The sequence below is a fragment of the Ochotona curzoniae genome, unplaced genomic scaffold, assembly GCF_017591425.1.
Source record: "Ochotona curzoniae isolate NIBS_2020 unplaced genomic scaffold, NIBS_Ocur_1.0 contig_2688, whole genome shotgun sequence".
In the NCBI taxonomy this organism is placed as follows: Eukaryota; Metazoa; Chordata; class Mammalia; order Lagomorpha; family Ochotonidae; genus Ochotona; species Ochotona curzoniae.
The window spans coordinates 22,206,214-22,219,087 of NW_024465553.1; the positions used below are offsets into that span (position 1 = coordinate 22,206,214).

The 12,874-nt window shown below is 53.6% G+C and overlaps 1 protein-coding gene across 1 annotated transcript in view; it reads right to left on the minus strand.

Annotated features, from left to right (window-relative positions):
* The window catches only part of PLEKHH1 (pleckstrin homology, MyTH4 and FERM domain containing H1), a 40,371-nt gene that overhangs the window by 11,717 nt on the left and 15,780 nt on the right, over positions 1–12,874 (minus strand). Inside the window, exons 6-13 of the mRNA XM_040975631.1 lie at positions 11,866–12,623; positions 8,620–8,698; positions 7,935–8,026; positions 5,473–5,623; positions 5,153–5,295; positions 4,190–4,300; positions 2,833–2,919; positions 2,416–2,577 (exon numbers count right to left, since the gene is read on the minus strand). Of these exons, the coding sequence (XP_040831565.1) occupies positions 2,416–2,577; positions 2,833–2,919; positions 4,190–4,300; positions 5,153–5,295; positions 5,473–5,623; positions 7,935–8,026; positions 8,620–8,698; positions 11,866–12,623 (1,583 nt within the window). The remainder of the gene's footprint in view (positions 1–2,415; positions 2,578–2,832; positions 2,920–4,189; positions 4,301–5,152; positions 5,296–5,472; positions 5,624–7,934; positions 8,027–8,619; positions 8,699–11,865; positions 12,624–12,874) is intronic.

Below are 12,874 nucleotides of genomic sequence, written 5' to 3' on the forward strand. Positions count from 1 at the left end.
CACAGTGGGCAGAGATTCCATGTTTATGGTCAAAACTTGGGTCCTATGTGGATATACCACCTGGCTCCTAACTAATGGGACAGCAACAGTTTTTTTTCCCCCTTAAATTATTGGAAAATCAGATTTACAAAGAGAAGGAAACACAGATAAAGACTCATTCACTGGTTTACTCCCCAAATGGCCACAACAACCAGAGCTGAGCCAATCAGGAGCCAGGTGCTCCCACGCAGGTACGGGGTCCCAAGGACTTGGGCCATCCTCTGCTGCTTTCCCAGGTCACAAGCAGGGAGTTGGATGGGAAGTAGAACAGCTGGAACACAAATGGGTGCCCATATGGCATGCCAGCACTTGCTGGTGAAGGATTAGCTAATTGAGCCATTTTGCCAGCCCTAGACATCCTGGCTTTTAAAATTTCTTTTAAACAAAGATTCATTTATCTCTTGGAAAGGCAGAACTACAAAAAAAGAAGGAGTTAGGGAGGAGGGAGAGATCTTTTATTTGCTGGTTCACTCCCCAAATGACCACATTGGTGGGCAGTAGGCCAGCCGAAGCCTGGAGTAATATCCCTTCTGCTCTTCCCCATGGTTGATAGGGACCAAATCTTTGAGCCATCTTCCACCTTCTTGCAAGGCACATCAATAGGAAGCTAGATCAGAAGTGGAGGAGCTGGGACTTGAGCTGGCACTCATATGGAATACCAGGGTTGCAGGCAACACTGCAAACCACTTTGTCACAACATCAGCTCCTGGTAGCATATTTGTTCATGTGAATCAGGCAAAGAGACAGACAGAAAGGGTGCTCACCAAATGGCCACAGGAGTTAGGGCTTGGCTGGGCTGAAGCCAGGAACTCAGTCTGGGTCTCCTAGGTGAGTACTCGGCCATCATCTCCCAGGGTGCGCATCAGCTGGGAGACGGGACTGGGAGTGGTGCTGGGACTACAGCCTAGTGATCCCAGTAGAGGATGCAAGCACCCTAAGCAGCCAGCTAACGGCTGCACCCAACACACGGCTCCTTAACTTGTATCTCAACTGCTAAGTCAAATACGCACCCCTGAAACATCCCTTCACAACAATTGCGCCACACCTGTGCCACGGGGCACCCTGCCTGTCAATACGTGGGCTACTCTGTGACCCTTGATCTGCCATTAAAAGACGAGCTATAATGCAGGCATTTGGCACAGTGGTCAACTTGCCACTTGGGATACCCACAACGCATATCTGAATGCCTGGTCGGGTCCTGCCTACCCTGCTTGTGATGCAGTTTCTGGCTGACTCACACCCTGGGAGACAGCAGATGATGGCTCAAATGCTTGGGTCATATCTGTTTATCTGGGAGATGCAGCCTGAATTCTGGGCCTCTGGCTTTGGCTCGGCTCAGCTAATGGCTGTCACGAGCATTTGGGGAATGGACTAGCACGTGGGAGCTCTCCCTCCAGCCTTGTCTTGGTCACTGTGCCTTTCCGATAAAATTGAAAACAAAGAAAAGGCATGGAAAATGCTTATTACAGGCTGGAGGAGGAAAAGCGGGAGTAAGGATGGCTAACAGGCACTGGGGTGAGGCTGGACAGAAGGAATAACTCCCCATGTGTTTGTATAACACACAGTAGGATAACTATGGCTGACAGTAATGAACTCTTTCAAAGGTGCCAGTAGAGAAGATCTTAAATGTTGCCATTACAAAGCGACAATCAATGCCTGCAGTGATGAGCCTGCTAAGTCCCCTGGTCTGACCACCACACACGAAAACAGTATTGAAATGTCACCGAGTGCCCAACAGACACGCATGAGTACTTCACATATAAATTAGCAAAGGCCAACCAGACATTCCACCTCCGTGACTAGGAATGCAGGAAGAACCTGCTGGCGGGGAGCCAGAGCTGCCAGGATGCCAGGGGGGCGGTCAGGGCTCTGGCAGGCTAAGCCCCAGGAGAACACAAACTGCAGACAGGCAGTGATGACGTGAGCACACACTGAGCAGGGCCGCGGTGGCAGGCTGCATCCATGTGTGCGCTCTGCTCTAGCTCACGAGCTTCCTGTTCACTTCCCTCTCCTGAGGACAAGAAGTACATCTCTGCTCTTTGCCACCAGAAGGACTCTAAATAAAATGTCTCCAAGACAGGCCTAGGGATCCCCAAAGCCTTGAATGCTCATCTCACTCAGCTAGGAATTCTGTGCTGTGGTGGAGGTGGGGGACAAGCCCTGAATGGGCACAGGCCTTCCCTTCCCGCCTCCACGTTAGGACAGGCGCTGGGAAGCATCCCCACTACCTTGTGTGGTCAGGCCGCATCTGGGGCCCGGTCACTGTGGACTGGGAGGAAATCTCCTGTAGAGGGGAGCCATGGGCAAGGAGGGATGCCCCAGCCCTGGTCCTCCGTGGCTCCTGTTCCTTCCCAGCCTCTCTTCCTCCCTCCATACCTTGGTCAGCCAGCCCTTGACGGTGGGCTTGGTGCCACCCTGAGGCGTGGCAGGAGGCCCTGTGGCCTGCACCTTCAGGAGACTCTGTAGCACACGGATCCACTCCTCCAGCAGGCTGGGCGAGTCGGCTGTCAAGTAGTAGGTCTTCTTCTCGGAGACGAGCTGCGCATCAGTTGGGGAGGGTGAAATGCCAAAGTCAGCAGACAGGGTGCCGGGGCAGCCCAAGTCGGCAACCCCTGTAGAGGGCCTCCCTGCTTCCTGCCCACCGCTCCCAACGCATCGTCCTTTCTCCCACCCATCAACCAGGACCACACCCTGATGCTGATGCACCTCCTCTAGTTCATAGGCACGTGGTCCACCCACCGCTCTGTCTCAGAGGGAACCAGCTACACTGCCTTCTGTCGGCAGCAAGCTCACCTGGAACGTCTGTGACCCCTCTCCTCGAATAATTTGGCAGTGGGAGTTGAGATCCACTTGACCTTGAGGTTTCCGGATGACATCACTCTGGAAAGGAGGGAACAGGAAAGCAGCTGGAGTGCGGACGCGTGCTAGTGTATCTCCTTTGCCCTCCCATCGTACTCCGGCTCACAGGCAAGAGGAAAAGCCATGATGTGCTGCACAAACTGCCCTGGCTTCAGGTTCTAGTTGAACGGGGCCATGATTAGAAAAATGAGTCCTCCTGATGCACACATACACAAAGCCCAAACAGAATGGGTCTTTACATTGTGTCCAGGGGTGGGGGCCGATGGGCATCTGGCTTATGTATGAAGACGCCCGTTAGAATGCCAGCATCCCATGTTGGAGTGCCTGGGGCTGAGTCTGGGGTCTGCTCCCGACTGCAGCTTCCTGTTGATGCTGACCTGTATGCAACATTGCTGGCTCACGCGGTGGGGCCCTGCCACTCACGTGAAAAGGCCTAGATGCAGTGCCCAGCTCCTGGCCTTAGCCTCCTGGCCGATGCACTGCAGGCCTGAACCAAGGAATGACATCTATTTCTCTGTCAGTTTCTCTGCCTCCCCCCGTCTCTCCAAAAAGAAGGGGGTGTCTGAGGGTTAGAAGCCATCAAGCTACCACTGAATTATAAAGATCTTCAGTTCTTTCTACTACATCCTTCACATGAGGTATGGAAAACAGTATACAAAAAGGATTTTTATAATGTTCATGGAAAAAAGGAAAAATATATAATGTTCATGGAAAATACGTATTAAGTAAAACATATAGTTTTCAGAAATTATTTTGTACCCAACACCTTTTAATTCCATTTTCCATGGACTTCCCAAAGTTCCACCATGTACCCTAGGTACGCTCCCCAGTGCCACCGCAGACATGACTAATCAATTGGGGCATACTTCTCATGGAACAAGATGACTGGGAATCTTTGATGTGGCAGTGGAGACAGCCACAACCAACTAACTGCAGTGGTGTTGCCTTCTTTAAGATATTAAAGATGGTTTTCCAGAGTGGTCCTGTCAAACTAGCCACCCGCTTCCAAGCCTCCGAACGGCACAGCAGGGAGGCACAGAAGCTGATGGCCCTGTTGCTGGGAGGGCAGCTTAAGGAACAGGCCTTTCATGGCACCAGGCCCTGAAGAGGAGGAAGCCATGCTAACCGCCTGGGACGGCCTTCCCCACCCGGCTGTCCCCTGTGCGGCCCCGAGCCACCTCGGGTGCCGGCCTGGCTGTTCTCCCACCTGCCACACCTTTGCCCTGTGGCTTCCAGGCCTCCCGCTCTCCCCCAGCATCTCTGTCGCAGTGCTGGATCTGGACCATCTCACCGGGGACTTGTAGTACGTGATCTGTCCCTGTCTCAGGACGAACCAGCGCCTCTTCCATGTCTTCACACGGCTCCCCATCTTCAGCAGGTACCCCGACTTCTCCAGTGACTCCTGAGGGGCGAGAGTGTGCCAGGGGGAGGGGGAGGAGCAGAATGAGGACACCATCTGGGGTCCCTGACCACCACGGTCCAGCGGAGTCACGTCTTCGTCATCCATGAGTTTTAAATAATGCTTGAGCACCCCTCTGCGAGGTTTCATCCCATGCTCTGAGGACCAACACAGCATGGGGGTCCTGCTACTATGAGAAGGTGGCAGGTCAGGGGCTCCCAGAGGCTGGCTACGGAGGCCTTCAGCAAAGGAAAGCTTTGGACAAGCTGAGAGGAAAGAGTGAGGCGGGGGGAAGGAAAAGAAAAAGGCAGGTTCGGGGCACAGTCTACTGGGTATAGAGTTCATGGAGCAGGGCATGTGAAAATGGGAACATGTGGGATCAGGGCCAGGAAGTGAGACAGACATGGATCAACTACTGCTAGTCTCATGCTTGCCACCCTTAAAATGGGGCACTAATCTGAAAGGACCAAGGACCAGTGCTTGAGGCATTCTGAGCACAGTGCCTGGCAAGTAAGGGCTCAATAGACAGTAACTTGGTTAAGGGTCGCAAGGTGGGGTACAGACAGACAAAGTAATTTAATACATATAAACACATCATGTGGGGCTGGGGAAGGGAGCCATGGTGGGTGCTCAGTAACTGACCCTTCCTGGCTGGTCAAGGAGCTCCTGGGCCACCTGCGCCCTGCCATGTGGGTTCTGTATATCTGACCGTCAATGTGCCCTGCCCACCACACCCCTGCCTCCCTCCAGTGACCCCATGGTTCCCTCCCTTTTCACAGCTGCCACCAGTGTCTGGAGCCATGGTGTGCTCCCGCCCTGCCCTGCCTGTCGGGTGGCAGTGTGCCCCCAGCTCACCGCGCCTGGGCCCAGCCCGTCTGGGGAGTAGGACGAGGTGCGTTGCAGTTTGTGCTCAGGTTCTGAGTAGTCACTGTCCAGGGAGCAGGCATCAGGGGGGATGGCATAGTCACCCTCGGAGCTCAGAGAGGACACAGACACACCTGCCACAGGAGCAGGAGAAGTCAAGGCCAGGACGTGCTTCTCCCCCACCTCATCACCCAGGCTGGGGCTAGGGGGTCCCAGACACAGATCCAGCAGGGACCCCCTCATGACCACTACCATGTGGACAAAAGCCTTGGGCAAGAGGGGAGGGCCCCCTCGTGGCTCCCCTTCTTCACCTCTCTTGATGGCTCGGGGGCTGCCCAGGCCGCTGGCCTTGCGGGACTCAGAGCAGGGCACTGACGTCCGGAAACTGGCCTGAGAGCTGCAGTCGTCGTCAGAGCCGGAGGACTCGTCCACGAAGGGCACGTTGCTGATCTGTGTGGCTCTCTGCAACACAGATTCCTCCTGCTGCAGCTCAGGCTGCCAAACAAGCTCCTCCCGCCCTGCAGGTGCGCCAGGACTCCAAGTGCCTGTAGAGGCTGTGGCCAGCTCAGCCCGACTCGGGTAACATCAAGGCTCTTCCCTAGCCGGGGCACTGACACACAACTGCTCCAAACAGTGAAGGGACCCTTCCTGTCTTTATTGCTGAGTCTACACCTCCTGCACACACTATCCACTGGCATCCCCTAAGGAACTGCCCCGTCTGGGCAATCACCTGCTGACTGCCGCCCTCGCTCCCGGCCACTAGGGGGCCAGAAAGCCACACCATAGGCCAAGTGCAGAGCAGGAATTTTACCAGTGGATGGGGAAGCTGAAACAGTGAGAGGATCTTATTGGCCAACACGTAAAAACACTGATGTTGGTCACAGTGAGCAGAGAATGCGGCAACAATGATACCGTGATGAGAACAACTGTTCTCGAAGATAATTTGACAGCACCTGTCAAAATGTAAGAACATTCGTAAGATTTGTCCTGAAAACGTCCACCTCTAGAAGGGAGATACAGGTATGAAAGAGCACAGAGCTATATTTGCATGATGATGTCCGAGGCGACACTTATTTTATTCTTTTCTTCCTCCCCTGCAGAAATAAGAACACAACCTAAACTATAATCAGTGTTGGAAAGCACAGGTGGCTGTGGTGCACCTGGAGCAGGGGAAGGGGGCCTTTATTTTTGCAAGGACCATTTGAATGCTGATAGTATCATTCAGGCCACATACAATTATCAATTGAAACAGCAGCCTGGGGGCTGGCATAGTGGCATAGCAGGTAAGCCACTCATGTACAATGTGACTGCCTTTGTGTGCACGAGAGAGGAACAGCATATTTGGAAATGTATCAGAGGGCCTTGCAGAATAAACACCAAGATCATCATTCATCAAGCTATCCCTGGGGTCAGAATTAGGACAAAGTGATGCGACAAGACACTCACTTTTGGCTTTCTATTCATCTATCAAAAGCATTATTAAGTATTGTCATTTTAATTACAAAACCAATAACAAGGGTCCAGTGTGATGGCTCAGTGGCTAAATCCTTGCCTTGTACATGCCAGGATCCCATATGGGCACTAGTTTGTGTCCCAGCTGCTCTGCTTCCCATCCACCTCCCTGCTTGTGGCCTAGGAAAGCAGTTGAAAACGGCCCAAAGCCTTGGGACCCTGCACCCATGTGGGAGACCCCGAAGAAGCTATGGGCTCTTGGCTTCGGATCGGCTCAGCTCTGGCCATTGTGGCCACTTGGGGAGTGAACCAAAGGACAGAAGATCTTTCTCTGTCTTTCCTTCTCTCTGTAAATCTACCTCCCAACAACAACAACAAAACAAATCTTTGAAAACAAACAAAAACAATAACAAGAAAATGAAACTGCCTATGAAAACAATGTGCTACAATGATAACTGATGCCTGAGAACGTATGTACGCCTCTAGAGCAACAAGTGTAGAAGGGACCACAGTGTTTCTGGAACCTGGGAGACGCCCAGACATGTGAAAAGAGGGGAGAAAGGGCAGGTGTACATGGAATCCTAACCTTCTGACTGTTAGAAGTTCATACCGATTCCAGTTTTTTGTCAAGGTACATATTTCCTAACACAAACCTTTCATTAGCGTAAAGCAAAGTGACATGCAATAGCGGACGGAGCCCTCTGACGAGGGCCACTGTGTGTGCAGAAGCATGACCTCTGAGCACCACTCCGGTCATCACAAGCCAGGTCCAGTGGCCTCTCCTTTTAATTAAATTTTTTCTTTTATATCTGAAAAGGACCAGCATTATAGCACAATGGGTTCTGTCAACATTTACAATGCCAGCCTGGCATTTCAGAATGCCATTTTGAGTTCTGGCTGCTCCACTCCAGGCCCAGCTCCCTACTAATGGACCTGGGAAAACAACAGAACAATGACCCAAGGTGGGTCATTGGTCACCCACTTTGGACACCTAGATGGGGTTCTGGGCTCCTGGTTTCAGCTTGGTCCAGCTCTGGCCACTGCAGACATTTAGGGAGTAGAGCATTAAATGGAAGTATGTTTGTGCACTCTCTTTCTGTTGCTTCATCTGTTTCACTCCCCCATTCCTCACAACAACCAGGGCTGGGCCAGACCAAAGCTGGAAGCGAGGAACTCAGTCACTTGAGCATCAGCAGATAGGTGCAGGAGCTGGGAATCAAACTCAGGTACTCCAAAATGGAATGAAAACATCTTACTGGCATCTTAGCAGCTAGGCCAAATGTCTGTCCCAACATCTGCTCTTTGCAGAGCAGTTTCTCACCCCCTTCAGAGCTGTGTAGACAGGCACGGTGACATTCTTGTAGACGAGGCCAGAGAATGGTCCAGGAGATGCGAGGGCAGGAGGGCTTGAAGCTGAAGAGAAGAAGGAGGGAGAGATGAACTCAAAGGCATAACCCAGTGAAGGGCATGGGGGAGCAGGGACACTGAAACGGGTGTCCCTGCTCCCCTTCAGGAGCAGCCTGGGGGAGAGGTCTCGGGAGGGGCACCAAATCCTTCCTTGTCACCTTCTTTTCCTCCCCCGCCTCTTGACTTCCTTCAGGGACCGTGGTCCTCATAGGGTTTACCACAATGGACTTGACCATTTGACTCCCCACATGATCACACCTATTCTCCCTCTCTCTGAGGTCAGTTACAAAGGCTGCTATGTCATCTACAGGGTGTCCCATGGCTCAAGTCTGGCACATGGGCTCCTCCTGCCCCACAGCCAGTTATCCTGAAGAAAATTCTGGACAGGTACAGGGCTGGGCTGGAGGACCCCCTGTGGGCCACCTTGAATCCTGATCGCTGCTCCAGCCCAGCTCTTTCCCTATGTCAGAGAGCTGATGAGGAGCTGAAGCTGTCTGCCTTCTCCCTGCTGGGAGCCCCTGCTTGTGGGATGCACCTGCTGGAAAAGGAAGCAGGGGACCAGCATCTCCCCCACCTTGCCCAGCCTCAGAGGGACTCACCACAGCAGGCAGCGCTACTTCTGGAAGACACATCTGACAGCCGCATGCCTGATGTGGCCACAGCGTAGATCCGGCTCTCCTGGAATGAGAGGCCCGAGGGACGTCAGGCCCCAGCACTGTGACAATCCCAGCCCCTCCTGGCACATGGCTGAGGAGGGAGGCAGGAAGGTATGGGTGCACTGCCAGGCTGGGTTGGTTCCTGGCAGAGGAACCTTGGGCAGGTTAGGTCATTTCTGAGCCTCTAAGAGCTAACAACAATGACCTTTCCTTCAGGTAGCCATGCGAATCAGATAACACAACCAATCACCTAATATCTACGGATACGGGCAGGTACTTCGCGGAGTCCTCAGACAAATGAAACAAAAAGATGAGTTCACAGAAAATGCATATTGAGAGAAAAAGTATGAATGGGTTTCAAAAGCCATTGTTCGCAAATAAATCTAGCTTTCAATTCCATCTTCACATACTTTTTCTGCAGTTCCCTGTACAGTGCCCCACAGATTTCACCTCTCTCTCTTACTCGCTCTTTCTCCCTTCTATCCTCTTCCTTGGGCACTCAGAGGCAGAGCCAGTGCTTGTGGCATAGCATGTTTCACCACTGCCTGTGACACCAGCATTATGTATCAGCGCCCATTCTACTCCCTGCTAATGCGCCTGGAGAAGTGGAAGGAGGTGACCCAAATGCTTGGACCCTTGCCACCCACGGGGGGAGACCAGAATGGAGCTGATGGCTCCTGGCTTTGGCCTGACCCAGATGTGGGTGCTGTTGAATCTCTTTGTTTCTCCCTTTCTATAACTCTGCCTTTCAGATAAAATCTTATAAAAAAAAAAAAAAGTAAGCGGGGGCAGTAACCTGATCCTCTTAACTGAGCACATCTTTGAGATCAGCAGTGTCAGGGGGTCACCCTAAACGTCCAGGGTGATGAAGAACCCGTCAGAGGCACACCTCAAGGGCAATCTGGAGGCCAGTTATTTGGAATTGGGAGTACGCTCCCAGTTAGCCCCCAGGCCCAAGCTACAAAGTTCACCAAACCCCCATGGGACCTCAGAACCAAACTACAGAGGACGCTGCTGTGGGAGACTCTCCCCCCTCCCCCCGCTGCCACCCAGGGCAGCCCTGCTTCTGAAGAGCCCCCATAGGCCCGGAGAGCTCACTTCTTACCCAGACAACCCACAAGGCCCTTCTCTAGATCCCGAGGCTCCACTTGGCCTCTGGGGGAAAAGCCTGCTCAGGTGACTGGTGAGTGAGTCACAGAGGCTGCGGGGGGAGGTCAGGCAGCCTCCGCTGGCCCCAGAGGCTTCCGGTGGGTCGCCCTGGCTGGCCTGGCTGGCGAGAGGGGAGGAGCCGCTGAGGTAACTACAGGCACCTCAGGGCAAGAGACAGGGGCAGAGAGGAAGGGCGTCCTGCCGCAGGAACGAAAACAGGCATCAAAAAGATGACTTTTTCTCTGAGTGGTCACGGAATTCAACTGGGGCAGACCTCGACCCTCACGGAGGAAATGAAACTCAAGCCTGAGGGACTCAGGTTCAACAAAGGACTGTTTGACGCAAGTCTGTTTCTAGAACAAAACAGTTTCTAGAACTCCCTGGGATGGGAAAATGGACTGCTGAGAAATGGCCGGTCTGGTCCTGCCTGAAAGGATGGGTGACTTCCCTGCCCGTGGCTTCGTTCCCCTCAGAGACGAGTTGCAAAGGACACTAATAGGAGACGCATTCTACCTGAACTTTCTCCAGGGACTCAACGCTGCCCATGGCAGTGGCTGACATTCCAGCAGACAGTGTCGTGGCCATATGTCCACCCTGTCCTCTCCCATGCCCGCCCCATGACCTGGCTGGACTCACATACACACACACTCTCTCTCTCTCTTCCTACAAAATGGTGGCTGTGAGCCGCACTTGCCTTTGGTAGCACCCACAGAGACCTCATAGGCTCATCTTAGGCTGCCACCTGACTAGAAGGAAAATACCTAGCACCTGGAAAAGCATTATTTTGGGTGTGTCTGCGAGGGTGCTTCCCAGCGAGGCTGGTGCGTGCGTGAGGAGTAGGTGGTTGGGAACCCCTATCCTTGCCATGTCAAAATATGCTCATGTAGCCCCTCCCAGTTTCGGAAGATTTAACTTTTGGCCAGTTTGGCCATCTGTGCCTCCATTTCCCCCAGTTCTCTTCAGTGACTCAGAAGCAATGCCTCCAGACAAGAATCACTTCACCCAATGTTACAAGTATGGAACTAGGACTCAGAAATGAAAGCAGCCTAGTGCATACAGACCATGGCATCTCCTTAAAGTGGAAGCCACTCTTCATTTTACAGATGGGAAAACTCAGGCCTAGAGGCTGAATAACCAGCCTACGGTAACTGAGTTAATAGTTCAACTCCAGATGCAAAGATGAGGCAACACAGGACTCGGGGGACGGCACAGGTGCACCCTAAGAAGTCCCTGTCCCTGGCTTGTTTCCCACATGGCCAGCGGGGATCAAATTTCCGATTGTCAAGAGTTCCTCCTCGGCGACAGTGGAGGCCATAGGTTGGTGCCTCATGCAGCCTGGGGGGGGGGGGGCAGGGGCTGGAAGCCAAGAGGGCAGGGAGGGGCTGTCCTGGCCTGGACCTCTGCTGCCACTAGGGCCAGTGGCCAACTGTTGCCTGCAGGGCCTCTGTTCTCTGCCAACTGTCACCTGCACTGCCAGGCCTAAGCACGACTCTACCCCGTGCTGCTGGTCAAGCAGGATGGCTCTACCTGCTCCACATTCTCTACCAAGAGCCACAACATTGCATTCTGGCAATGGCCCTGGACATGGACACCCTGCCTCCTAAGGAGTGCCGGGCAGGGCTGTGCAGGTGTGAGGCTCAGCCGTGGCCCAAGGAGGAGGAGGGCCCAGAGCTGCCTGAAGACTTTGATGTGGAATGGTACAGAAGGTACTGGACCAAGAAGTGAAACATGACCTAAGGCCATGTAAAGACATGATGAGGGTGACAGGGATTCCTGTCTGTACAGGACATATTCTCTGAACTGCAAAGGTGAGTGCAAAAGATGCATGGTATGTGAGACACACAGCTTAGCGGGTGGCACACGGTGATGGCTACTGCCCACATCACTTCTCAGGCAGGCAGTTTCCACGGTTCTGGCTCCCGGGGCCATGGGTAAATAGAAGCCTCATGGGAACAGCATGTAGACAGGCTCAAGGCACAGCATTCCTGAGGTTGGCTTTGATCCTCTGCTTCTCTGCCTAGCCCTCAAGTCATCACTTACCCAGGATGGAAACCGGTGCAGGGGCGGTGTGGGCGGCTTGCACCCCAGTTCCGCTTCCTCCAGCCCAGCTCCAGAGGCCTTAGGGCTCTCTCTGTCTTCCTTCTTCCTTGGTGCAGGTGGCTCCTCCATCTCCATCTTCTCTGGTTCTTCCGAGATCTGAGCTGCAGCCTTCAGCTTGGGAAGGCCAGCGGGATAGAGGACCGAGAGAGTACCAATCTCAATGCTCACCACTTGATCCAAGTGCCCAGGGCCCACTTGGGGCTGACTGTGGTGCCTCTTGGCCAGCTGGATGCTATCCCGGGGGGTGCTGGGAGCCCGTGCCTTGGGGAGGGTCAGGCTGCTGCCAGGACCCCCTGCCTTGACACAGGTCTTGGTCACAGGGAGCATTCCTCCTCGGGCGAGGACCAGGTCCTCACCCCAGGGGGCTGAACCACATCTGGGGGCGTGAGGCTTTACTCCCAGCCGGCTGGGAGAGCCCTCTCTTCCCAGATGGGGTTGGAGTGGCTGGGCCTCTGCTGTTTTCCCACATGGGGTCACACTGCAACTAGAATCCGCCAAGAGGCTTCGTGCTTCACAAACAAGGTCTTTGCTCTGCAGGGCACCGGGAGAAGCTGCAGGCACAGGCGCCTTGAAGCCCTGAGCCTGGGAGCCACTGTCCTGAGGCACAGGCTGGGCACCTGGCCCAGAAGGCACACACTCCTTCTCTGGGGTTTCCTGGGAGGACACCAGAAGCTTCTCTGAAGGCGCCATCCGAAGAGCTGCAGGTGGGAGCAAAACCAGGCATAATAAGAGTTGCTGTGATTCAGCCCCAACCTCATTTATGATGCACATGGGAGCGAATACACATATACATATGTACACACACATACATACATACATACACACATACATACACCCTCACCCCCCTGTCCACCTATTCCCAGTGCATCCTGAACACACACACACCCACCCCTCACTCCCTTGCCCACCTACCCCCAGTGCATCCTGAACACACACACACACACACACA